The sequence below is a fragment of the Saccopteryx bilineata genome, chromosome 5, assembly GCF_036850765.1.
Source record: "Saccopteryx bilineata isolate mSacBil1 chromosome 5, mSacBil1_pri_phased_curated, whole genome shotgun sequence".
Lineage (NCBI taxonomy): Eukaryota > Metazoa > Chordata > Mammalia > Chiroptera > Emballonuridae > Saccopteryx > Saccopteryx bilineata.
Genome location: NC_089494.1, coordinates 18,963,633 through 18,989,428, shown reverse-complemented (window position 1 = coordinate 18,989,428; position 25,796 = coordinate 18,963,633). Strand labels below are relative to the sequence as shown.

Below are 25,796 nucleotides of genomic sequence, written 5' to 3'. Positions count from 1 at the left end.
AGTTCCTTAAAGGCACTTGGGAAATGCTGGATGGATGGTAGCATCAACCAAGAGGTCCCAGGGCCACCCCGGGACTCAGACCTGCTGGGCTCTTACTCTTAATGAGGTTTAGCCCAGCCATAGTGTTGGCAAAAGTCCCCCAAAAGAGCAAGAACAGGAATGAAGGAGGCAGGGATGGGGCAGAAAAGACCATTTAAACAGCCCCTGCTCCACCGCCATTGCCTCGATACAACTCTCAGCTTCCTGTCTACCCCTCAGGTCCCTGCTGGTCTGGTCCTGCGAGAAGGAGGAGGCAAGACTGGGGTAAGAAGGCAGAAGACCCGGCTGCCTGGCCAAGCTTTTCTCCAGAGCTCAGTGACCCTTGCTGCCCTGAGCGTCCCTTCCAGTCCTGGATGGTCACCTGCCCCTGCTCCCCCACCCTCCCCAGGGGGAACAAAGGCCAGCCGGCTGGGTGGAGGCAGAAGCCGTACTTACTTAGCAGGGGCACCACTCTCCGTCTTCGTCCACCTGTGGAGAGAGACGGCACGGCATAAACCACTGCACCTGCGCCCGGAGCCCAGCCCCGGCACGCCCGGACGTCTGGGGGACGGCAGAGCAGCCCCGTTCCAGGTCGGGAGCGCTCAGACAAGGGGACTGCGGCCTGCCTCACAAGGGGCTTCCCCAGCGTGGAGAGGAGAAGCAGACTCGGGGGCAGGGAAATGGCAAGGGGGTGAAGGCGGGCACTGGAGCCCCTGGGAGGGTCTCCATATTTATCATGGGAAAAATTCAAAAAGATGCCCAGCGCAATTACTCACTTCCACAGACACAGGAAGATCTTCATTTTGAACCCAAAATACACACAGACACATACTTACACACACACTCATGCATGCCCGCATGCACACACATGCACACATACTCATGCATGCACACATACTGCACACACACATGCATGCTCACGTACACATACACACACACAGACTCAGTGTTCTAGAGCTGGATGGATAGGAAGGTGTCTACAAGAGACTCACTTTCTCTCCTGTGGGTCCAGGTCACAGAAGGTGACGGTATTGAGAGGGTAGTGTCGTCTGAAGAAGAGCCTGTGGCACAGACATCAGATAAACAGAAAATGAGCATTGAAGTGACACGACAGGTCAGGCTGCCTTCCCATCATCTGTGGCTGCCACAGGTCAGGACAGCCTCTCCCTTACGATCAGGACTGCCCGGGCTGCTCACACTCGGGACATGAGCAATGCATGGGAAACAGACGTGTCATAGAAACACCTGTCAAAGGCTACAGGGAGGAAGAGAAGGAGTAAACAGGCAGTGAGGACTGAGAAATGGGGGGATGCTGGAGGAGGCAGGAAAGGGCAGGGGACATGGTAGAGGGAGCATGGGAGGAAGGGCTCTGCTCTAGAAAGCAGGTACTTTTATCAGTTGCATTTGCAGCTGTATACCCAATGCAGGCACACTTTTAGAAAGACGGAAAGATGAGTCAGTGGATGGGTAGATAGATAAAGACACAGACGGGTGAAGGAATAAATGGGGAGAATACAGATGGGTGATGAATGGATGCAGAGGATGGATCAACTGATGAGTGAGCAAGAGGATGGATGGATTGATGGGTGGGTGGCTGGGTAGATGGAGGGTGGATAATGGATGGATGGGTGGGTGGATGGAAGATGCAGGATGGATGGAGGATGGATGGGAGGGAGGGAGGGAGGGAGGGAGGGAGGGAGGGAGGGAGGGAGGGAGGGAGGACAAATGGATGGGGAATGGACAGGTGAATGGGTGGCCGGGCAGATCGCTGATGGGTGGGAGATAGGTGACTACAAGGGATAAATCAGTTGGTAAGTGGGTGGTGGGTTAATAGGAGGACAGACGGGTCACAGAAGGAGAGCCCAGAGCAGAGGTGGGCAGAGAGTCTCACTTTCTCTGGTTGTCAGTCAGTGTGATTCCCTGGGCAGAAACTTTGAAGTGAACGATGGTGGCAGTTGGCGTGGGGTCAGCAGCCAGTGTCTCAGAAGTGGCTTTGGAGATGGCCTGCGGCCCAGTGAGTGACTCCATGTCCACAGAGTTGATGAAGAGCACGTTGCAGGCTGGAAGAAACCCAGGAGGCTGTGAGAGCTGCAGTTGGCAGGGTCGGGGAAGGGGATGATGCCAACGTCGCCCCTTCAGGGAGAAGGTAGCAGGAAAATTTCCAGCCAACTTCAGGCCAGAAATGTGGCGTGCCCACCCAGAGCCATCTGGGTCTGGGCGCGACGTCCAGCCTGCACTTGCAGGAGAGGACAGGACAGAGAGGAGGACAGGCCTGGGTGGGGATCCGGGGTGGGGTGGCCACTCACCTGCCCCTTGTTTCAGCAGGTCGGTGGTTGAATTGGCAGGGCCCGAGCTATCTTTCGATTCATCTGTGGGGTCTGAGGCAAAAATTTAATTTGGTTCGTAATTAAAACTCTAGGACTGGAAAGAAGCCCATGTCTGGCTGGCTTTGCAAATACTTTGTGCAACGGATACTCCTGCTCATAGGAGCCCTGGCAGTCGGCACCCGCGTGTCCGGCTGAACGTTCAGTAACTGCCCGGTGGCTGAGAGCTGTCCAGTCCAACGGAGCTCGGCTCAGACCCTCAGCCCAGCAGGCACCAAGTCTCTAGAGAGTGGAAATGTGACAGAACCATCTCACTGGGTTTTTGAGATGTTCCCTGTAGTGTCAGCCCAGTGTCCGGCATAAAGCATACCTTCAAGTGGCCGCTGGTGGTGCTCTTCGGCACTGATGTCTGTGCAGATCAGTAAATGCCCTCATTCATTAAACCACTAAGGCAGCACAATTATAATTTCACTATTAAAAAGAACTGAGTGTCGTTGACACCAGCGTTTTCCCGACTTGCGGTGTGCAGGCTCGTTAAATCACAGATTGCTGGGCCCCACCGCACAGGTCCTGACTGGGGGGACTTGAGCATAATTGCATTTTTAACAAGTTCTGCTGCCGCTGCTGCTCTGGGGGGGTCATACTTTGAAAACTACTCATTTATACAATGTCAAGATCAGCTTTATCATTGCTGAATTACTTTGGTAAATTCTGTAGAAACATAACTTAATTAATGTCTAAACTGTCTGGTTAATAATGCTATTTAAGTTGTATTTGAAGTTTTAAGTTAATAATGGTGGTCAATTATCATTACTAATTTAATGAATTGGATTGGATACATAAAAACAATCAAATAATATTGGAGGTTTTCTGTGTGGGCAAAACCCCAGGAGCTCCCGGAGAGAGGAGGAAGTCCCAGGGGCACGTCAGAATAGCCTATGATTGCACAGAGAGGGTGGGCGAAGGCACCTCAGCTCCCGCTTTCCAGAGCTCAAGTTTAGGGCCAGGCGCATTCCCCTCGTGTGGGCCCTGTGTGCTTGGGGGCTGTGGAACGGAAGCCTGCGCTGTAATGGAAGCTGTGCTGGGAGGAGTTTTGGGGTCCATCTGCCATCCCCTGAAGGCAGGGGCACGCTCTCCAGCAGAGCTGATGCCTCCTTCACAGCCCTGGTCTCATTCAGGTTCTTGCCCTCTGTCCTGAGGCTCTCGGGTTCTATTCAAACTTCCCACGATCGAAAGAGGGCTCGCTCCTCCCTATCAGCTCCATGTCCTCTCAGTCAGGAAACATCCTGGCAGCCACACACACTAGAAAACTCCAGGGACATCTGACAGTCCCCTTTCCTTCCCACACCAGGTCAGGCCCAGCCACCTCTCCTCCAGAAATCCCTCCACGGTGCTCCCTCCTCTCCGTTCAGACCCATTCAGACCCATCTCCCATCCTGGATGCCCCATGACCGAAACCTGCCTGTCTTTCCCCTCCCTTTGGCTCTGCCCACTGACGCCCACTGACACCCACTGACGCCCATCTTATTCTCCGGACGTGGTCCTCCCCGTGATTGTCTCTGACTTCTAGTGCCCCTTCTGGAATGAGGTTTATTCTGAGAAATCAATCTGAATTTCTTTAAGCCTCCAGAGAATTTTCCAGAACAATCTGGCAAACTAATTATGCACATTGTTGGAGTAAAGCTTTTTTAAAATTATTATTTTATTTTTCTGAAGTTAGAAGCAGGGAGGCAGTCTGACAGACTCCCACATGCGTCCGACCAGGATCCACCCAGCATGCCCACCAGGGGGCGATGCTCTATTGTGGCCGGAGCCATTCTAGCGCCTGAGGTGGAGGCCATGGAGCCATCCTCAGTGCCTGGGCCAACTTTGCTCCCATGGAGCCTTGGCTGCGGGAGGGGAAGAGAGAGACAGAGAGGAAGAAGAGGGGGAGGGGGAAGAAGCAGATGGGTGCTTCTTCTGTGTGCCCTGACTGGGAATCAAACCCAAGACTGCCACACCCAGGCCGACGCTCTACCGCTGAGCCAACTGGCCAGGGCCTAAGCTTTTTAATAAATCTTTCCTTCTCTTTTTTTAATAAAAAAAAAAAAAAAAGAGGAAAATGGTTTCAAGTTTCCCCAGATTGGCAAAAGGACCCATGTTGTCCAACCCTGGCCCAAGTTCTGGAGCACCGGCAGGGCTGGGGCACAAAGGAGGCCAACTCCAGGGCGCGCCAGGAGAGGAGGGAGTGTCAGGTTCCTACCTCGGTCTGGAATGACCAGCTTGCAGGGCAGGGCCAGCGGGATGATGGAGTGCTGGTAGACCAGGGCAGAGAGGGAGCCTGCAGGGCGGAGGCAGACGTCAGGGGCAGCTCCACTGGAAGTGGGCTGGGGCGCTGAGGAAACCCCTCTCCCCACCCTGCCAGCCACAAACGCCAGCTTCTTTTTGCCCTCCCTCATCCCACCAGCAAAACAGAAAATCCACTGCCTCTTTGCTAGCAGTACCCAAGGGAGAAGATTGCAAAGGCTCACCCTAGCGGTCATAGGTCACCTAACAGCTTTCCTTTGGAGAAAGTTTCTCCCAACATCTCTCTCCAGCTGCTGGGTACCCTCCCAGAACAGTGCAGCAGAAGACCCAAGAGAATCGTGGGATCAAACCCCAGCCCAGTCACTTTACTAGCTCTGTGTTCTTGGGTGAGCCTTCTATGAATCTCCATCTTTTCAGATGTAAAAAAGGGACAGTGGTACCCACCATGCAGGATTGTCAAAAGACAATATAAGGGACCTAGATAGTGACGTTCACAGAGTAGGTGGTCAGTAAAGGAAGCTGCTGTTAAAGCTGTTATGCAAATGACAATGATAACAAGTCTCAGTGCGGTAAAACCAACACGGAAAGAAATCTGCAGAGTGAAGGGGCCGCTGTACAGAGAATGGGGACTGTCCGTGTCCCCGCTGCACCTGTGACTAGGGGGCCTGGCAGAGCCCGAGGCAGGGCAACCTGGGACAGGCCTGAGACTCTGCAGGCGGACTGTGGAGACAGAAGTAGGGGGGCATCTCACCGAAGTTTGGCTCATTGGGGCACCCCTTGAGCTTGACTCCTCTGGGGCCGGTCTCTATCAGGAAATGTCTCACCAGCTCATGGGTCATGTCCCCTGAGACGAAAAGAAATGAAGATCGGTCACTTCTCATGGCCTCCTCCCACCAACCCCCAACACGGCTCCGTAGCTTCCCCAGAGCGCAGGGCTTGGATGGGAGGGAGGGCCGTGGACAACGCAGCAAGGCCTGGAATGGAGAGACGGACTACCAGTCCATCCCTGGCCCCCGAGGAAACGCAACCAGAGTCCTAGTAATCTGGCTTCCCTGTTGTCTGCCCCCAACCGCCGCCACGCCCCAGATTCGGTCTGCTGAAGGGTCTGATTTAGCAGGGACCAGCGGCCAGCTCGCATGAGAATTAGAAACCTGCCCGGCCCCAGGTCCTTCTGGCACCTCAGGGTCTGAAGAGACCGCACCAGTCACCTAGTCCTGGGGCCCAGCTTAAAGAGACAGGGTTACCTTTTTTATTCTGTTGCATGATGGTCGGAGGCGGAGAAGACACCTTCATGGCCAGTCCATAGGCTCCTCGGAAGGAGTGACTGTCACGGATAATGAAGGCCCCTGGCTCCTGGTCCTTCAGGAGTGCGATGGCTGAATCGGGAGGGGATGAGGAGAGAGGAGGAAATGAGAAACTGATGGCACTGGCTTTCTATAAGGCTCACCAGGCCTTGCGAACCTCATTCTTTCTTGGGTGAGAAGAGATTCATTAAAGTGAGAATGCAAAAGCTCTTAAGGGGCCTTCTTCACTAGAGTTGGCAAACTTTTTCTGCAAAGAGCCAGAGGTAAATACAGTATTTCAGGCTTTGCAGGCCACGTAGTCTCTATTGCAACTCCTCAACTCTGCCTTTGCAACACAAAAGGAGCCGCTGAGAGTACATAAACGAACAGATGTGGTTGTGTTCAGTGACATTATTATTTACAAAAACAGACAGCAGTTCGGATATGACCCAGGGGCCGAAGTCACCAACAGCCTGGCCTCTCTCCATACGGACTTTCCCTGGGGGCCTGAAGTGGGCCTCATCTTCACCCCCTCCCCCAATCCCAACTTGCTTTTTTCTAAAAAACGTCCAGAACTCTCCTGCACAGGGCAGATGGGGAGCTACAGCTTCCTATGGCCTTGGCCAGCCCTTTACTTTGCCTGGGAAACCTGGCTGATTGTAAGCAACCTCCAAAGGGGGCACCTACAGTCACGTCCTCACTCCCCCACACTTCACCGCTGTGCTCGCTTTCTGTCTGACCTTGACCCCAGCCCCCTCTCCGTGACCACCACCTACTGCAAAGACGAAGGAGTCTACTTAAATTTCTCGGCCCGGGCAGGCCCCGTGGGCAGCAGGACCTGGGACGGAGCCCAGGGCCCCCGAGCACTCACCCTGCTCTCTGGAGATCTCGGGCTTGTACCAATACTTGGAAGTGTCCTGGACAAACTTCACTTTAGCCCGTGTCTCGGGGCTGTTGTCTAAAGGAGGAGGAAACAGAAAACGTGTTATGGGTTAAATTGCATTCCCCTAAAACGTAGGTGGGGCTCCTAACCCCCGGTACCTGTGAGTGTGACCATATTTGGAAATAGGGTCTTTGCCGATATAATCAAATTAAGAAGAAGTCAGGCAGAATTAGAGTGGGCCTCAGCCCAATCTGACTGGTGTCCTCAAAAGAGACAGGAGAGACAGAGAGACACGGCGGAGAGAGCCATGTGAGCAGAGGCAGGTACTGGAGAGATGCATCTCCAGTCAGGGGGCCACCAAGCACGGTGGCGACCAGAAGCCCGGGGACGGGCTGCGACACTTGTCCTCAGAGCCTGCAGAAGGAGCCGGTTCTGCCCACACCTTGACTCCGGCCTCCTGGCCTCCACTACTGTGGAAGAATACACTCTGCTGCCCTGAGCCACCAAGTCTGCGGGGCTCTGCGGCGCTGTCCTTGGAAACTCACACAGGAAGTTAGTCTCCTCAAATGCCATCAGAGCTTTCTTTGCTCAAAGGGACCGTGAGCAACGTCGCCATCCTTTCCGTCCACCGCCCATCGCCGTGTGTCAGAGAGCTTTCTCGCTGAGCCGACGGAGGCGCCACCCCACCCGGCCTCCCCCTTTCTCTGGAAGATTCAGACTAAACCCTCCCTGCAGCTTCTCCCATAGGCTAAGACACCCCACCGCTAGCCCCTTCTCCACTGGCTCAGTTTCCCGACTTCACCGGGATGACCTTGAGGACCGGCGGAGAGGAGCGCTCCCTTCCACTTCTCCCCAGCCCCTCCTCCCTCCCCACGGAGAAAGCCCAAGCTCTGACCCCCACAGGGCAAATAAGTCACTCCTGCTCTGGGGCACACTGGACGGGTTGGCCTAGAATTTAGAAGCCATCTGTGTCTCGTACCCCGCCTCTCTGGCAGGTGCTCCCTACCCCAGACCCTCTGCAGACCAGGGATGATTTCATGGACCGTTAGGCTCTAGAAGGACCTCAGAGAGCGTCTAGTCCAACAGCCTAACTGCACCAATGAGGGAAGTGAGGTTCGGAGAAGGCGAGTGACCCGCCCACGCCAGTGCGCTGAGCCTTTCTGTGCTTACTAGAAAGGCTCCTGTGAAACCTTCCCGGTAGGAAGACGCAGCAGCCAGATCAGGGCTAGTTACCCCTATCTTCCTGGCTGGGTATTAGGATACGTGCCTCTCACTCGCCAACCTCTTCCTTCTACTTTTGGCACAAAAGAAAATGAAAGTGGGGGGGGGGGGCAAAGAAGAAAAAGGAATATCTCAACTGCGCATGCTTCCTCTCCTGTCTTGAGAGAGAGGCAGGAGCACAGGCAGCCGGCGCTAAGATGCTGCAAAGCTCAGGGCATCCAGTCCGAGAGAGGGGCTGGGCTGTGTGTCCAGAGCTTAGTTCGTTCCGCTATGTCACCTGAACTCCGCTGTTTCTGGGATCTGTCTCTGGAGGACAGTGGGGGGCTAGGTCAGCTCCCCTTTCTGGCAGCTGTGCGCTGAGGAGGACCTCGGGGCCAGGCAGCTAGGCCATGCAACTGTTACAAGCTGCCTGTCTCTGCCCTGGAGCCCGGGCCCCCGCCGATGCAGGGCCTGTCTAATGAGCTGTCAGAGGCGGCTGCAGCCCCATGTGCCTTCCTGTGTTGACTCCAATAGCTATTTTAAGCAGGGAAGATGGTGGGAAACAGGAAATGTCCCAACTACTAGATATGTTGCATTCTCCAAGGAGAAGAGCTGGGAACCAGATGTCTCTGGTGGGCAGCAGGAAGCAGGGGCGTGCAGGGTCGCTGTAGGTGTCCTGGTTTGGCAGGCTCAGGGCAGGCCATGGTGGTGACACACTGAGCATCTGAGCAGCAGGGGCCCATGCCGGGCTGCCCAGCACATTCTCAGTCTCCCTGGAATGCCTCGGGGCCCCAGCTGCTCACAGGCGGGCTTCAGGTCTAGGTGAGAAGCAGCCGATCGGCGAGGCCTTGACCTTGGTGTTTGGATAATGAGCCTTCTAGCGGAAGCAAAGGGGTCAGGTGCTGGTGGCGAGCGAAGAGTTCTGTGTGCAAACCTGCACGGGCCTCAGGGAAGCCAGGCTGACAGAATCTAGACTCCGGCGAAATGCCCAGCCCTTGGCCTTGTCCCATGTCACATCTGGCTGCCAGATCTAACATTAGTTATGTGTGCACAGCGGGGATCACAAGGTGGGAACACAGGGCTGGCAAAAGGTAGGGAGGTCCAGGTTTGGAAGGCAGATCGTCAAGGTTAAGCTAAAGCACCATAACCCTCAAGGCAGAAGAGTGTGAGGAAGCCACCCCAGTGACGGTTTCAGAGCACTGGTGTGGGTTCGCTTGGGCCTGCCATGCAGCCCAGCTCTGCCGTTTACTAACTCTCTGACCTCGGACAAATGACGGAGCCTCCCAAAGCCTGTTTCCTCACGTGTGGCTGTGAGGATGAATGAGCTCCTACTGAGCTCAAGAGCCTGGCAGGCAGCACATGCCCAACAACGAGTAGTAGCCAGGACAATCGTGACAATAATGTTATCGTTATTATTGTATTAACCACCATCGTCAGCATCGGCACCCACGGCCTCATCCCGGCCCCCAGAGCCGCCACCACCATAGCACATTGGCTCTGAGGACACCTGAAACTCCCATTATACAGATGAGGCACCTGAGGCCCATACATCAGTGATCCAATGCACGGTTGTCTGCCATGATGACGCCGAAACAGAGAGCAGGACAGATATCCTAGCTGGCGGACTTAACGTGTCCGCAGGGGACACAGAGGCGAAGGAGAGGCCCACCTGGCATGGAGTACTTGGAGAAGTCGGGTAGGGTGTGCGAGAAGGAGACGGTACTGCTCCCGCTGGGACTGGACATGCCGCTGGTGACAGGCGAGGAGGACACCTTCCCATTGACGGTGGCATAGTTGGGGAGGCTGCCCGCTCGGTCTCCCATGGACATCCTCCACTTCTCCGGCAAGGCCGGGGTTGGACTCCCTTGCCGGAAGGCTGCCGAGTCCGGCGAGGGGGAGGTGGTGGGGCTGCTCAGGCCAGGGTAGTAGGCAGGCGACACAGGGAAGGAGGGCGTGGAAGGAGCCTGGTAGCCGGAGGCACTGCTCTGTCGGGACAGCGTGGGTCTCCGGTCCTCGGGGGTGGAGTAGCCGCCATAGGGCACGTGCCGGTCCGAGCTGGGGCTGCCGGGAACCGCAGATCCAGGCCCTCCGAGGTGACGGCCCATGCTGGGGCTTCCGGGGCTGACTATTGTATTGCCATGGAGACTGGAAGCCAAGTTGCCCTGGTGGGCTACAGGGTGCCGGCCCAGGCTGGGGCTCCCTGGAGTGGTGGCCACATTGCCATGGAGGCCTGAGGCCTGGTGGACCCCGGGGTGCTGACCCCGGCTGGGGCTCCCTGGAGTGATGGCCACACTGCCATGGAGGCCTGAGGCCTGGTGGGCTCCAGGGTGCCGGCCCAGGCTGGGGCTTCCTGGAGTGGTCGCTGCACTGCTCTGGGGGCTAGAGACTGTGCTACCATGGAAACCAGTTCCTGGTGGGCCCACCACCTGGCGGTGGCTCAGACCAGGGCTGCTGGGGGCAGCCATGCTGGGATTGACGGCTCGGCGGCCAAAGCCGGGGCTCGGGGGAGTGTTGGTGCCCACTGTCCTGTGGCGTGCCTGAGGGCTCCCAGGTACTGTGTGGACACCGGCCGCATTGAACTGAGACCGGGCCTGGCTTTCTGGGGAGCTGAAGTGCTGAAGCGAGTAGTCGGGGCTGCTGTAGCTGCTGCTCACGGCTGGGAGAGGAGAGGAACTCTGGTAGCTTCTCTGAGCTGAAGGGCTGGGCTGGCCCAGGCTGCCGGCGCGGAAGCCAGAATCCAGCAAAGGCTGAGTGGGTGTCCGGGGGCCGTGGTCACTGCTCTCTCCTGACGGGAAGCTCCCCACTGAAGTGCTAGAGAGAGAAAGGACAGATCGAGATGTCAGCGAGTGGTATTATTTAATGAAGAACAGACTTTCAGGGAACACTCAGACCTCCCTCCCACCACGAATAACAACAACAGGAGTTCCACTTGCACGCACGAGAAAGTCAAGGTTTTGACATCACCCTATGGAACCATCAGAAGAGGAAACCGAGGCTCAGATAAGTCAGGCAATAGGCTCATGATCACACAGCTCACACTAGACCAGGCTGTCCAGTCAGCTGCACCTGATTCTAGAGCACAGGTTTCCCCCACTGGGCTACTCTGGCTCCTGAACCACAAGTCAAAGCGAGGAGCTCTCGTCCGTTGAAACTAAAGGTGACTGAATCTAATGAACAAAATTAACAAAACAGTCCATTCCGATATGTCTCATAGATACAGAGAACAGACTGACAGCTGTCAGAGGGGAGGGGGGTTGAGTGGAAAAGGTAAAGGGACTGAACAAGGAGAAGAAAACCCTCACAGACACAAAGTATGGTGATCACTAGAGGGAAAGGGGTGAAGGAGGTAGAAGAGTAAAGGGTAAACGGTGAAGAAAGGAGACTTGATGGGGGGGGGGTGAACACACAATACAGTGTACAGATGATGTATTATAGAATTGTACACCTGGAACCTATATAATCTATTAACCAACGTCATTCCAATAAATTCAAGAAAATTTTTAAAAAAAGAAACTGAAGGTGACTGTCTTCTTGTCAACTTCAATATCACAGAAAGTGAACACCGGAGGGGTGGTCAAACCACCTGGATCCTGTTCTTACAAAGTACCCCACCTTGACTCAGTTTCCCCAGGTGTGTCACCATTATCTTTAAATGTTAAGAGTGTTACGATTGGGCTTTCATTCTTGGGTAGCTGCAAAGACAAGGAAGTCTCATAGAAGGAGATTTCAGCACATCATAAGGTCTACTTTACAGACACTGGGTCTGACCGCTAATGGAGCAAGCTGCCTCGCACAGTAATGAACCTCTCATCACAAGGGGCATTTAAGCAGGGGCTGACTGATCTCTTGACCAGAAAGATATGAAGGGATTATCCCCCATCAGAAGGTTAGATTACGTGAGGTCAGAGATTGAACCCAATTCTAAGACTGATAAAATTCAGTCCAGAGGAGACTACACCAGGGAAGTAGCCACGATCAAAGGTTCTCCTCTGGAGTTAAGTACCAGTCCACAGGCACTGGCCCGGGGGCCGGGACACCTGGATGCTGCTGTTCTTTTCGCAGGTGAAAAAAGTGAGGGGGCTGGGTTAGATAACCCTGACTCTTTCCAGACCCAAACTCCTATCCCTCGGTGACACGGCAGGAGAGACGAAGTTTGGCAGGGACCTTGCCTAAGCAGCAGCTGCAGGGTGGCGGCAGGCAGACTCTGCCCCAGGAGCTCCAGGGGGCGGGGGGACCCCTCACATGAAATGATGGCCCAAGCCTGGTGCTGGGGACAGGAAGGGTTCTCGCGGCTGGCCAGATCGGCTTCGGTCCCCCAGGTGATATGAGGTGGGGGGTCAGGCAAGAGCCAAGGGCAGGGTGCAGTCAGGGGCCAGGCCGGGGGAAAGTCTACCTCACATCGCAGAAGGGGCCAGAGCGGAACAGCCGCTTCCCGGAAGGAATAACCTGTATTCTGAGGAATGGGAGGACGTGTCAGGCTGAGTGGGGTGGGGTGGGGTGGGGTGGGTGGGGGACACCAAAATAGAGTTCTGGGTGATTAATCCCAGAGGCAAAATGCTAGCTTCCTGAGCCCTGAAAAGAGCCAGGACGACAACCAGCGGAGGAATGTAAGAAACAGGGAAAACTTCCTCATGTCAGGGCTCAACACCAGCACGGGTGGCTGGGCAGACCGGGAGGATACCCTTCCCTTTAAGGGAAGGCCATACCTTCTGTCCAGAGGCGGACCTCCCAACGGATGGAGCTGGCTGCCCCATCAGGAGCCTGGGTGGGGGGCAAGGTGGGCTGGGGGAGCATGTTCAGCTTGAAGAGGCAGAATTCCTAGAATCCGAACCAAACTGCCTCTGCTCACCCAGCACCGGCCCTGACCTGGGAGGCAGCACGGTGCCCGAGCCAGTGAAGCGTTTCCAGCCCACACAGGGCCCGTGGCAGTGTGAAGAGGTGGCTGGAGCACTTTCGGCCACCTGGGATCCCAGGACACGGAGGGGAGTGGACAGGGGAGGGGTGGTCAGCAGCAGAGTCTTCCCTCCTGGGGCTGAATTCTGGCTGGGGCCAGCTCCTCCCCCCACGCCTGGCACCTTATACCCTGCCTGGGCTGATCTCAAGCTCCTTCCCCCTGTGCTGTCTCCCCTCCCCCTGTCATTAAGCCACCCCGCACGCAGCTCAGCAGCCTCTCACCGCACCCCAAACATGGAGGCCTCCCCTTCCAAGCCCTGCTGTGCCCAATTCTGGCTTCTCTCTCTATCTGACCCAAACAGATTGACAGCTGCACAGCCACCAAGATGTCCCTCCTCAGGCCCCTTAGCAACACTCTGCACCTGCGGCTGTGGGCCTGCTGCACCATCCCCGACACATTCACATCCCATCCTCTGTCCTGGCTGTGCCAGCCCTCTGGAAAGCACTCTCCCTGCCTCCGCTCTCAACACCATGCTCACCCCCTGGCCTCACTACAAGCACCCCCAGCCCCCAGAAGTCCTCCCTGCACCCTCAGCCAGAAATCACAGTCCCTTGCCCTGAGCTCCGAGAACTTGGCTTATGCATCTGCTCTGGACACATCTGACTCGTCCTGTGATGGGCACCACAGCCCAGATCTGGCAGAGAGGCAGAGACGTGGGCTCCCAACCAGACCTGGTCAGTCTGAACCCTATTACTGCTACTGTTTACCTGCAGGGCTGTGAGCAAGCTACTTCACCACTCTGTGCCTCAGTTTCCTCTTCCGGAAAGTGGGAACAATAATAGCACTTACCTCATAGGATTGCTGCAAGGATTAAATGAAATAACCATAGGGAGCATTCAGCAACGTGCCTGATGCATAGGGAAGCACTCACTACGTAGCGATTACAGCTGCGATTACAGCTGTTAGATTTTAACCTTAGGGGCAGGATTACACCTGGTTTACCTTTGTACTCTCCACTTTTCCAGCACAGATCTGTACGGTAGAATTGGATTCAGCCTGGGGGGGATTCTAGTTCCCCCCGGGTTGGGGCGCTCAGGGGATGCTCTCTCCAAGCGCCCCAATGAGCTGGTTTTCCAGGGACAGCGATCTGAACGCTATCTCTGCCTGTCCGCACCCTGAGCGGATCCGACAGGCCTCAGCCATACTGTCCCAAGCCTGGGTCCTCACCCTCCGCTTACCTGTCAGCGCTGAGGATGGGGCTGCTGGTGGAGAGGGGGCTGGGAGACACAAAGGAGCCGCCCAAGGTCCCATTCCTTAGGGGTGTGTCGTGGCCATAGGCCTGGGCAGCTGGAGCGCTAAAGCTCTTAGGCTCGGGGTCCTGAGCTCGGGGCCCGGCCACCGCTGTCCGCACCACCGACTCGACATAGCTCCGGGGCTCTGGAAGGGGCAAGGAGACAGAGACTGAGCAAGGATCACCAGGGTGCAATGTGGACCCCGTTCAACCTGCCAGGGAACCCACTTCTCCGGAGTCCAGCCTGTGAGAACAGCCCCAAAAGGAGGGCCAAGCACAGAAAGGGCAGCTCGGGGGCTCCTGCCCTCCCACGCTCACCCCAGTGACTTAGAGACGCTGCAGGAGCCCCACAGAACCTTCACACGGCCTCGAGCGGAACTCTCCAGAAACGGACCCCAGCTCTGCCTCTGAACGCGGCCATCACAGAACCTTCCCTCCCGCAGCTAGGATGCCCGTCCACAGCTGGCACCCCCTTCAGCTGCCTCTTTCCTTTGAAGGCCCCGCCTCCCAGCCCCCCACCCCCCAGGTCCTTCCAAGTACCCCAGGCTCTGCCGGAGCCGGAGCCGAGGCTCTGTGGATCTAGAGCTCTGCCGGAGCCGAGGCTCTGTGGATCTAGAGCTCTGCCGGAGCCGGAGCCGAGGCTCTGTGGATCTAGAGCTCTGCCGGAGCCAGAGCCGAGGCTCTGTGGATCTAGAGCTCTGCCGGAGCCGGAGCCGAGGCTCTGTGGATCTAGAGCTCTGCCGGAGCCAGAGCGGGAGCCGAGGCTCTGTGGATCTAGAGCTCTGCCGGAGCCGGAGCCGAGGCTCTGTGGATCTAGAGCTCCGGCAGGCCTTGCCCCGTCTCAGGACGGCACCGCGGTTTACACAGGCTTTGCCCCACACCCAGGACCCAGAAGCAGGCTTGCTGGCCTCACAACCATCCTGTGCCGATGAGTCATGCCCAGCCCCTTCGTGCCAAGACACACACCCCTGCCTGGCACACTTAGCATTCCTCCCGAGACTGATACCACTATCCCCACTGGTGTTCAGAATACCCTAAGCAGAAGGGGGTGGGGGGACAGGCACCAGAAAGGCCATGTCACAGATGAGGAGCCTGAGGCCTGGAGAGGGAAACGACTGGAGGCCCAGCCACGACTTGTGCAATGTCCCCCCAAGGCCAGCCCCAAACTAAACAGGGAGAAGCAGCAAGGTACCCTGAGCTTCTCCAGGGACATGATGAGGGATGGATGACGTTCCTGCCATCTCCAAACCTGACACCAGTCCCATCTTGCTCAGGAGGGACATGACTGAGCACAGAGCCAACTCTGCCCCAATTAGGGCACCTCCTGAGACCAGCCTGGGAAACTGCAGAACCAGTGCTGTGCGGGCCGGTGCTGTGCGGGCCGGTGCTGTGCGGGCCGGGCCAGGCCCCAGAGCCTTGTCGGCCAGGACTGTGCTGGTCGCTGAGTCGGAGAACAGCTCCCTCCCCGTGGCCCGAGGGAAAGCTTCCTTCGGAAGGAGCCTGACAGTACAGGGTAGGGCACAGCCTCTTGAGCGTGGCTTATGAAGTGACCTCAAGGTGTGACATCCTGCACCCAGGCCCAGAGGCTTGTGGACATAGGAAGAGGATGGCTTTCCGGACACAGCCCTCTACAGAGGTCTGGGCGTTCTGTGTGCAGCCCCAGCCAGAGGCCAGCAGCCTGTCCCAGTCTTAACAGAGTTCCCTCCAACCAACAGCAGTGACAGGGGATGGGGAGAGGGCTGGAGGCCTGCAAAGGGACAGCTCAGAACAGTCTCTTCCAAGTACGGGGTGCAGGATGGGGGAGCACCTGCCACCTTGGCCTCCTCAAGGGCCCCTTCCACAGCCCAGGCCACCCACCCACCTCACAGAGGCCACAGACCACATCCTTTCCAAGGCGTTGGTTCTGAGCCGCCTGTGCCCAAGGCCCTCCTGGGACCAGGAGATGCTACAGAGACTCTCTGACCCGACCCAGGCCCACTTTCTCGTCAAGGACCTGATAGTGAATATTTCCGGCTGGGCGGGCCGGACAGTCTGTGTCACCACTCCACGGGGCCGCCCTGGTGGTGCAAAGGCAGCCAGAGGCAACAGAACCTAAACAAAAGAACGCGTCAGGGTCACAAGAAAACTGTCCTTAGAAAAATAGGTGGTGGACCAGACTTGACCAGGTCTGCTGATCTCTGATCTAAGCCATCGCCTCCACCCAGAGAGGTGGAGCAATTTGTCCCAGAACACACAGCCAATCGGTGGTCATGGGTACTAGCACCACGGTCTCCTGATTCTCAACGCTGGCTCAGGGGGGCCTACAGGGGGGCCACCCAGAGGGGGCTGCTACCCTGAACTCCAGCCCATCGCCCAGAGAAGAGCCAGCACACAGGGCTATTCATAATGATAGAAATAGCAAACAGTTATATGAGGAAAGCAGGTTTTGGAAAGTATAAGAATCCGGCCCAGGTCACACGGGAGCAAGTAGCAGGATCAGCCCAGGGAACCAGGTGGGCTGGCCCGGTGCCTGCTCCCTGGGCCGCTGCACACACAGCCAGCTGAAAATTGGGGAGCTAATATGTCAGTGTGTCTTTAGTCTTGGGGGGCTGACACCAGGCTCTGGGGTAACCCAGCTTGGCAGAGGGGGGCCTCACGCCCATAGAAATGGTCATCGAAACCCAAGGCCAGGGCCTACCCTCCCAGCCCGCCCCTCACTGCCTGAGGTCAGTCTCTCTGAAAATTCCTCCTGAACCCTTCCAGGCTCTCAGGCTCACTGGGGTCCCTACAGCCCTCAGCACCCCTTCTTTCCCACCCAGAGGTGGCCAGGGGATCCGTCCCCCACCCCTGTGCAGTGCCTGGTACCTACTAGGCCTCGACGTGTGTCTGTCCCACCAGCTAGCAGATGCACGATCTGTGCGCCCAGCCCCACCCTGGCGCAGGTGTGTGATCAGAGGCGCGTGTTCATTTTTCTCACTCCCTGGAACTCTTGCTGGCCACAGAAGTGCCCGCCAACACCCACCTGGGTGAGCCCTGAAGCCGGAGCCCTTCTCCCACAGCGGGGTCCTCCTGACCCAGGCCGACGGGGGTGAAGCCCTTTGCCCAATCTCCGCTCCTCACAAACCCAAAGCAGGAGCGACTTGGGGAAGTTATCTAGTGTTCTGAGTTCATCTCCAAAACTATTCAAAACCAACCTTTTAGGCCCAAAACTCAGTTTTCCCCAGTTTTCAGAACAAGCCTTCTATATTAAAAATGCTTCCTTTTCCTGTCAATTCCTCTCCCCCCGGCCCTGCACCTCAGTACAATGTACAACTTGTGGGCTCTCTTTCTTTCGCTTGCTGGACGGGTGACCTGGGACAGGCTGCTGAACCTTTCCTGGGACTCAGTTTCCTCATCTGTAAAATGGGAGTGAGAATACCCACCTGCCCAGCCAGGATCAGGTGATAAAGAGATGAGAAAGTTCCTTCTAATTCTTCCTTGCTGACTCCCATTAGGTGTTTACAAGCAGCCCCACCGTTGCCCGCCTGTGCCCCAGCCAGGCCTGTGCCCGCCCCTCTCCACCCTCTCTCCTGCCGTCTCCCTCCTGTCCTCCAATCCTGGAGCGGCTGCACCCAGAGGCAACAGGGTTGGGCAGGGGGGGGAGAGGTGGGGCCGGGGAGGGTGCTTCATGTAGAACATTCCAGAAGCCCAAACCCATTCCAAGTGGCTGTTGGCAGCTGAAAGCAGCTGGGAGCCCAAGAGTGAGTCGGCCCCACCAGGCTGGAGACGCTGATGCCTCTTCGCCCACACCCTAAAGTACATGTTCTGCCTCCCAGGAGAGCCTCTTTGCCTGGAGAGAAGGGGCCCACCCACTCCAAGTAAATAAAGACATGTGGGTGAAGGACAGGGGGGAGGTACAGAGACCCCGAGTCCCAATCCAGGAGCTCAGAAGGCAGAATTTTGTACCTTTTTTGGGCCACATGCCTCTGAGCTCTCATTACGCCCTGTCCCTACCCTGCTCAGCACTCTCCCTCAGGCTGAAATGTCTGTGGGCATCTCTGTCCTCATCAGGCGCTCTCTCATCTTTATACCTCCAGTGCCTAGGACAGGGCCTGGCACATAGTAGGTGCTCAATAAATCTGCATCACGCAGCACTACCCTAAGATCCCAGAGGAGTAGAAAGAATCTGAGGAGGGGGTATTTCCAGGCCCGTGTGTCTTCCTTTATGCCCAGTTGGTCCCATCTAACCCTGCAGACAAACAGAACCTGACCTGAGCGTCCCTGTTCCCATTCCTCCCTGTGTCCCTGGGTAGATATTCTTGATGTTAGCCTCACATTGTTATTGCTGCAAGTTTTCTTCCTTCCCCTTCCTTCATGAAGAAGAGTGTCCAGTCCTCGTGCCCGGGAAAGTTACTGTTTATGTTCAGAGGTTGTGCCCAGTGCAGGATCTGACTGTGTGGGCCTAAATAAGTCATTTAACATCCCTAAACGCCATCTCCTCATCTGTAAAAATGGGGTTGCTAGCACCTTTTTCTCAGTGTTTCTGCGATTATCCAAAAAGATGTGATGATAACCCCACCTGGCCCTATCCCTGCCCAGTGGACCTCACTCTGTACCATATTCCCCCTTGAGCCCCCTTGTTCCAGCTTCCAGCTCCCCCTTGCTCTCAGCCTCACTAACTTTGTAGTTCCTAAAAAAAACACACACACACAAAAAAAAACCCATGCTGTTGACTCCCACCTCAGGGTCTTTGCACATGCCATTTTCCTCTACATGGAATGCTCTCCTCTCATCCCAATTTCACCAACTTAATGTCACTCACTTTCACACCCACTTTATCAACCAAAGTCAGGGCCTTTGCCATAAGGTCTCATAAACTGTCTCCCTTTCCCTGCAGAGCCCTTATTTCAATGTGTAATTCCGAGCAATCATTTAATTCTGGCTCCTGTTCATGCACATGCTCCATGAGATTAGGAACCATGCAACTGCTTACCATTACATCCCCAGAGCCTGGCAGAACGCCCATCACATAGTAGGCACACGAAATATTTATTGACTAAATGAACCAATCAATGACAGAATAAATTAACCTAATGCATTTAGCGTGGCACCTTCAACAGACCAGAGCCCCTAAAGTCTTCTTTTCCCTGGCTGAGTAATTCTGCCTCGGACCATTTTAATCTCACAGGCATTTTTTTTTTAAGTTTTCTATCAAAGTGTCAGCAGGGAAAGCAAGCAGAGCTTCAGAGGGTCAGCAAAGAATGTGCTTTGGTCTGACCAGGAGGTAGCCATGAGTCAGGAAAAATGAAACGGCCTGCCCACAGCCTAGCTCCCTGCCCCTAACCCGCCCCCACTCCCCAGGCCACAACAGCAATTCCGACCCCCACGCTGGAATCCCAGGGCACCGTGCCTGGAGGCAGGAGGAGGGCTTTGAAATGGCCACTTGACTAGGAGACAGGAGATCATTCCACTCTCAGCCCCGCTGCCACCTAACTGTGACCTTGGGCAGATGGTCCGGCCCTCACCCCACAGACACGACCTGGGCTCCACAGCTGTGAAGAGGATGGGCGTGGCAGAGCTGACCCCTAAGGACCTTCCCCTCCTAACTCTGTGGCTTGAGGATAGATGGAGGCGGCTGGGAGGACTCGGGACCTTGGAGACTGAGATGTGCCTGTGCCATGGGCAGGTCTCAGCTCAGTTCTGCAGATGCTCCTCAGAAGGGCCACCCCAAAGTGGGCAACGGCCAGGGCCTGTCGGCCTGTGGGACCATCTCCCCCAGACCTTCCCACTGGAGAGGGCTGGAGGTCCCAGCCGTCTGCTGAGGTCAGCAACCACGGGGAGAGCGTGGGTGAGCATCTGAAACACGCGAGCACTGGCTCCAGGCCCCCGCTGACTCGAGACTCCTTTCCCAGCGTCCCTGTCCTGTTGGGAACCGGCAGCCAGGACCAGGCTGCAGCTCACCCCGCTCTGGGCTTGTTGCTGGGGTGCCTTGTTCTGCAACCCCCAGGCATCCTGGTGTGGCTGCCCGAACTCTGGCTGGAAGTGGGCAGAGCTTAACAGAAGCTCCAGCCATCTCCCTGGGGGATGGCAGATTCGGAGCGGCACAGCCCATGCCTGCTATGGGGGCGGACTGTCACGATGGCCAGTGCAACGGAAAGCAGAGGGGGGCTTTTAAGAAGACCAGATGGAGCCTTTAAAGAAAGCAGGCTACACGGACCTAGGGTCCAGGTGCAAAGTCAGAACATCTAACATGTCAGAGCTGGAAGGTGCTTCAACACCCACCTCATCTCAGCCCTCCTGGCGGAGACAGCCTGAATCGGACCAGATGCCACAGAGCCCCACACCTGCCCCTCAGGCTGGCACCCCCTTCATTTCACCTGCTGCTGAGTCATCGTCTGAACTCAGTCGTTAATAAGTTAAAGGTTTTCAACCAGATTGCATCCCCTTTCTGTTTCTCCGTGTACAATGTGGAGTTCATCTAAATTAAGGGTTAAGCTGAGTCACAGACATACTAACTCCTTGTAACTGTCAAAATTATGTGCATGATGTCCAGATGCATCCGGGTGGGCCCGTAGTGTTTCTGAAATCCCCCTAAGGCATCGACATCCCAGAAAAACAGACCTCCTGCTGTCTGTGTTAATAGGGAAGAGCTTCAAGAAATCCACTCACGGCTCTAAGGCAGTGGTCCGACAGGGGTGACTGTCTCCCTCAAGGACGCTTGTAATGTTGGAGACATTTTGATTGTCATGCTACTGACATGCAGCAGGCGGAGGCCGGGAACGCTGCTGCTAAACATTCTACGACGCACAGGACAGCCCCACAACTAAGAACTGTCCGGCCCCAAACGTCAGTAGTGCGAAGGTAGGGAACCCTGCTCTGAGCTCTGTGCAGGCTTCACACCCAAGAAATGGAATAATAAGCCCCTGGCCCCCCATGGGGCTTGCTGCACCCCCAGGCCAGCTGGCGGCAATGCCCCTGGAGTTGGCGGCAGCAGGAGGTGCGTGCCGTCAGCAAGTTGGCACCGCACTGGCACCGGGCCACTGGCTGTGCCTGGACCCACACTACGAGCTCCTCAGTCAGGACTCAAACGGTTTCTAGGATGACAGGGCTTCACCAGTGGGCAGAGACCAGGGAGCTGTGTGCCTGGTCACTCGGGACATGGTCAGCAAAGACAGCTGCCCCCAGCCAGCCAGATCAAGCTCTGTGTGAAGAGCCATTCCCAGACCCCGAACAGCAGGAAGCGCCACACAGCAAGCCAGCACTTACCTTCGGACAGCTCCGCCGCCTCCTTCCCCTCATCCTCCTCTGAGGGAAGATGAGGGAAGACGGAGGAAAGAGAGGCGGGTGATGAAGAGGGAGGAGAAGGAGAGCAAAAAAGAGAGAGAAGTCAATTAGCAGAGATTACTTCTTGCAGGTGAACTTGCTGAGAAAAGGGAGGAGGGAAGGCAGGAGTGAGGCCAGGCCAGTGACTCCACAGAAGTGCCCCAGCGTGAGGAGTGAGGGGTGAGGCCCACCCTGACAGGACCCTCAGTCCCAGGGCGGGGAGGCGCTCAGGGCGCACGGATTAAAGAGGAGCAGCCAGCCTGGCCCCCACGGCTCCGAGTCCAGGCCGGCCCCATCACAGACCCGCCCCGGGCCTTTCTCCGGCTGTGTCTCAAGCAGAACTGTGCTGGCCCCGTGAGAGGCAGCCCCCACCCCCTTCTTCTCCCAGTGACTCCGTGTCCTCGGCCATGCAGACCCCTCCTGAGTGGGAGGCTGTGCCCGGCCGTGTGTCCGCGTGGGTCACACATGCATGCCACTGCGTTCCTACCTGGCAGGATCAGTCTTCTGGTGACTAAGGAAAAGAAGCCAAGTTGGCCCCCAGAGCCCCAGCCTAGCTCTAAAACCAGAGTCTAGGGAGCAAGTTTCTGGACTTAGCCTGCTTGAAGTGGCCACTCAGGGCCCTGGACCCCCTCTTTCTCCTTCCCCCATCGGAAGGAGAGGAGCTGGGAAGTGTGACGAGGCAGGAGAAGGTGTGACCGGAGTGTGAGCATGTGTGGGCATGCCCACACATGTGTGCGTACGTGTACGCACCCACAAGTGTCTGAACACGGGCACAGGGGGGCCTGGCAGAGCTGCCCATCCCCAGGAAACAGAGGCTAGGTCTCTAATTCCCCCAGTCAGAGGACCCTGGCCATGGCCTTGACCCCACAGATCAGTGGGAAGGAAGGCTGCAACCCCTGACCTGAGCATGGGCGCAAAGCCAGGGTGCCAGGAGGGTCTGGAGGACCCACCACCTCTGGGGCCCGCCCAGGACCACAGGTCTGACCCCCACCCAGACTCTCCCACCGCCTCCCTTCCAGCCAGGGTCACTTACCGCCCGTGGGGTGCAGCAGGATGTCTGCTGGGTTGTGGGGTTTCAGGCCCAGAGCAGACAGGGGTGTCTTGGCCAGACCTGGAGGGGAGCGCACTGCGCCAGGAAGAGGAGAGGAGAGGAGAGGAGAGGAGAGGAGAGGAGAGGAGAGGAGAGGAGAGGAGAGGAGAGGAGAGGAGAGGAGATGGCAGTGAGTCTCTGGAGGGAAGGCACCAGGGAGGGGGGAGGGGCAGGAAGGAGGCGACAGCGTGCTGGGGACCGCGGGCCCCAGAAGGCCCCAGACTGCTGCTCTGGCTCCACTGCCCTTTCCTACCCGGTGCTCCTCCACCATTTAAAGGGTAAAGTGAGGCAGGGGTCAGGGTGTGGTGTCCTTGTCTTGGCCCTGAGAAAATCCTTTCTTTCCCTAGGCCCTTAGTTTCTTCACTACGGTGCCCTCACACGCCATGGTTTACAACATCCATGCAGGTTTCTTCGGCTAGCTCTGACTTTCTCATAGAGCATTCCCTCTCCCTTCCAGCTCGCCCCTCTCCCTACACACACACACAGTCTCTCTAAACCAGGCACTCGGACGGACTTAGAGGAGAACAGAGGAAAATGGAGCACCCAGAGAGCACATCCTGTAAAGGACAGACAGAGGAGAAGGGAGCAGCGGAACCGTGCCAACCTGCGAACCCAGGCCAGTCGCGGCCAGAGGCCTTTGACTCCCAGCCAGGCAGGTCCCTTGCAAACCTCAGAAAGAGAAAATCCCTCAGCATTGGGCTCTCCGGGCCCCCCGCTGCCCAAACCTCACTGTTCTAGAGGAGGGAGAAGTCCAGTAGCCACAAGCCTTGAGCAAGAGCACCAACGCCCTGCACACACCCCAGGTCCCTCCAAGCCACCTGTCCGGGTTAGAAGTGTCACATAGCGCGCAAGGTCAGAAAGGGTTGTCATGCTTTGTCACACCGGCCAAGGAAGAGGCCAGACTCTGAGCTGATCGACAGAGAGATTGTTCCATCCAGTCACGAGGTTTTCAATGGCGGTTGCCATGTATCCCAGCTCACCTCCAAGGACAGGTAAGAAAATGAGCTCTGTGTCTCCTATCGCGGCCATCAGGAGCCTGCAGAGGCTTGGAGGACACGCGGCCACACAGACCCGCCAGAGGCTGCCTGCCCCGCACCGGCGGCCTCCACAGACCAGTGTGGCCCTCAGTTGTCCGGGACCCCCACACAGTAGCTCTGGGACCCTCCCTGGTCCCATCTCCCTTCTCCAGAAGACAGTGAGACAGATGGAAAACTAACATAATACAATCTCTAACGCAAATAACCTCTATAACTTATTTGTGAATGCAGGTGTGTACGTAGGTGTCTGTGAGAACAGTGAGACCCCACAGGCTCCAGCGGGCACAGCAGAGGGGACAACCATGTACAAACACACACATCCGGGCATTGCCTAGGCCCAGGCCTGGTGCCTGTCTGTGCCTCCCTCTTCCTTCACACACAACAGACACTTATCACCCACTTATTAATGCTTGTCACACAAATGAATTTCAGTGTAATAAATTACTGAAGAATGCGCCCAGCCGCACAGGCCACGGTCCATGGAATGACCACGAGGATCTCCAGCCCCCTGGGTACGGGAGGTGTCTCTCGGTTCCCCTCTCACACCTCCAGCTCCCTACTCGTGCATGCCTCCGTCCCTAGCGTCTGGCCCTTCTCTGTGGCAGACGAGTGGGCGGCCCCGAGGCCGGGCAAGACCTTTGCTTCCAGCTGAATTCCTCACATTTCTCCGCCTCTGCCCTCTCTCCCAGCCCTGCGCATGGATGAAACCTCTGACTTATCCTGCCTCCCTCCTCGCCCCAACCCCCCGGGCATCCAGGGCTGACCCACGGGAGAAAGAGAAGAACGGGAACAGGAACAAGTGGCAAAACCCAACCCAAGCTCAGCCTACATGGCTTCCGTCCCAAACAGGGTGACGGCCAAGATCTTGGCTGTTTGGACCAACCGGGAATCAGAGTAGGTGTGAAGGTAAAGGATCAAACCAGGGAGAGAGATTCCATGGAGTCATAAAAGGCCACAGAGCTGTCCCTGGAGCAGACTGCCGGGGGCTGGTACTGCCCAACGTGGTGGCCAGGGGCCACACGCGGCTGCTGAGAACCCGCCATGTGGCCAGTCTGACCTGAGAGCTATAACATACACGGATTCCGGAGATTTGAGGTGAAACGCAAACTATCTCAAAATATCAGTACGTATTGAATTGATGATATTTTAGATCTCCGAGGTTAAATACAACCTATTATTAAAATTAGTTTCACCAGCTTCTTTTTACATTTTTTTAAAGATTGAAAAATATCGCATTAATATATTTACATTGATTTACCTGTTGAAATGATAGTATTTTGGATATTTGGGGTTAAATAAAAAACATCGTTTAATTTAATTTCTCCAATTTCCTGCTATGTTCCTTTTTTTAAATTTTCCATTGATTTGAGAGGAAAGGAGAGAGAGACAGAGAGAGACAGAGAGAGAGAAAGAGAGAAGCATCAACTCGTTCCTACTTAGTTACTTCATTTAGTTGTACACTCGTTGGTTGCTTCTCATATGCGCCCTGACCGGGGATGGAACCCACAACCTCAGCCAGGACGGCTCTCTGTCCCCTGAACTCCTCGGCCAGAGCTTCCTGCTATGTTTTTAATGTGGCTACTAAAAATGTTTAAATAACAAGCATGGCTCACGTCATATTTCCATTGGACAGCACTGATCTAAGGAGAGCCACGGCCTCCGGTCACAATGGCCGCCTCCTGCGTGCCTGAGACGGCAGCCAGCACGAGCTCTGCTGGAACAAGGGCCAGGTTCTGGCGCCACAGTTCCTTCCGCGGAACAGCCAGTCACCGGGAGACCGCCCGGCCAGCCCCAGCTCTCCTCCTCACACTCCTCCCCGTTCGCCAGGGCAAATGCACAGACAGCTCGGGCCTGGCCCAGCCAACCCAATCCCAGAGCAGCCCCAGTCTCTACCTCCTCTGCCGACCCAGGCGCCCCGTGGGGCCCTGAGTCCTCCGCAGCCTGGTATGGTTCCTGCACTGCTTTCCCACGAAGGGCTTCTCCCAGCTCCTCTGCGTGTCTCCTCTACCACAGAAAGGGCACTGTCTGCCTGACCAGGCGATGGCGCAGTGGATAGAGCGTCAGACTGGGATGCAGAGGACCCAGGTTCGAGACCCCGAGCTCGCCAGCTTGAGCGCGGGCTCATCTGGTTTGAGCAAAAGCTCACCAACTTGAACCCAAGGTCGCTGGCTCCAACAAGGGGTTACTCGGTCCGCTGAAGGCACGCGGT

General features: G+C 56.4%; 1 protein-coding gene across 14 annotated transcripts in view; it reads right to left on the bottom strand.

The window, feature by feature from the left end:
• Positions 1-25,796, bottom strand: part of TNS1 (tensin 1) — a 192,508-nt gene that overhangs the window by 8,580 nt on the left and 158,132 nt on the right. For 9 of the 14 annotated variants that reach the window (XM_066233391.1, XM_066233389.1, XM_066233397.1 and 6 more), the window contains 13 exons: positions 22,494-22,586; positions 21,948-21,971; positions 21,404-21,442; positions 14,127-14,325; positions 9,664-10,805; positions 6,783-6,869; positions 5,873-6,004; positions 5,380-5,472; positions 4,585-4,662; positions 2,325-2,396; positions 1,910-2,078; positions 1,011-1,079; positions 475-507 (listed from right to left, as the gene is read on the bottom strand). In XM_066233391.1, coding sequence (XP_066089488.1) covers positions 475-507; positions 1,011-1,079; positions 1,910-2,078; positions 2,325-2,396; positions 4,585-4,662; positions 5,380-5,472; positions 5,873-6,004; positions 6,783-6,869; positions 9,664-10,805; positions 14,127-14,325; positions 21,404-21,442; positions 21,948-21,971; positions 22,494-22,586 — 2,230 coding nt within the window. The remainder of the gene's footprint in view (positions 1-474; positions 508-1,010; positions 1,080-1,909; positions 2,079-2,324; positions 2,397-4,584; positions 4,663-5,379; positions 5,473-5,872; positions 6,005-6,782; positions 6,870-9,663; positions 10,806-14,126; positions 14,326-21,403; positions 21,443-21,947; positions 21,972-22,493; positions 22,587-25,796) is intronic. The other 5 variants (XM_066233387.1, XM_066233392.1, XM_066233388.1 and 2 more) reach the window with 3 other exon arrangements.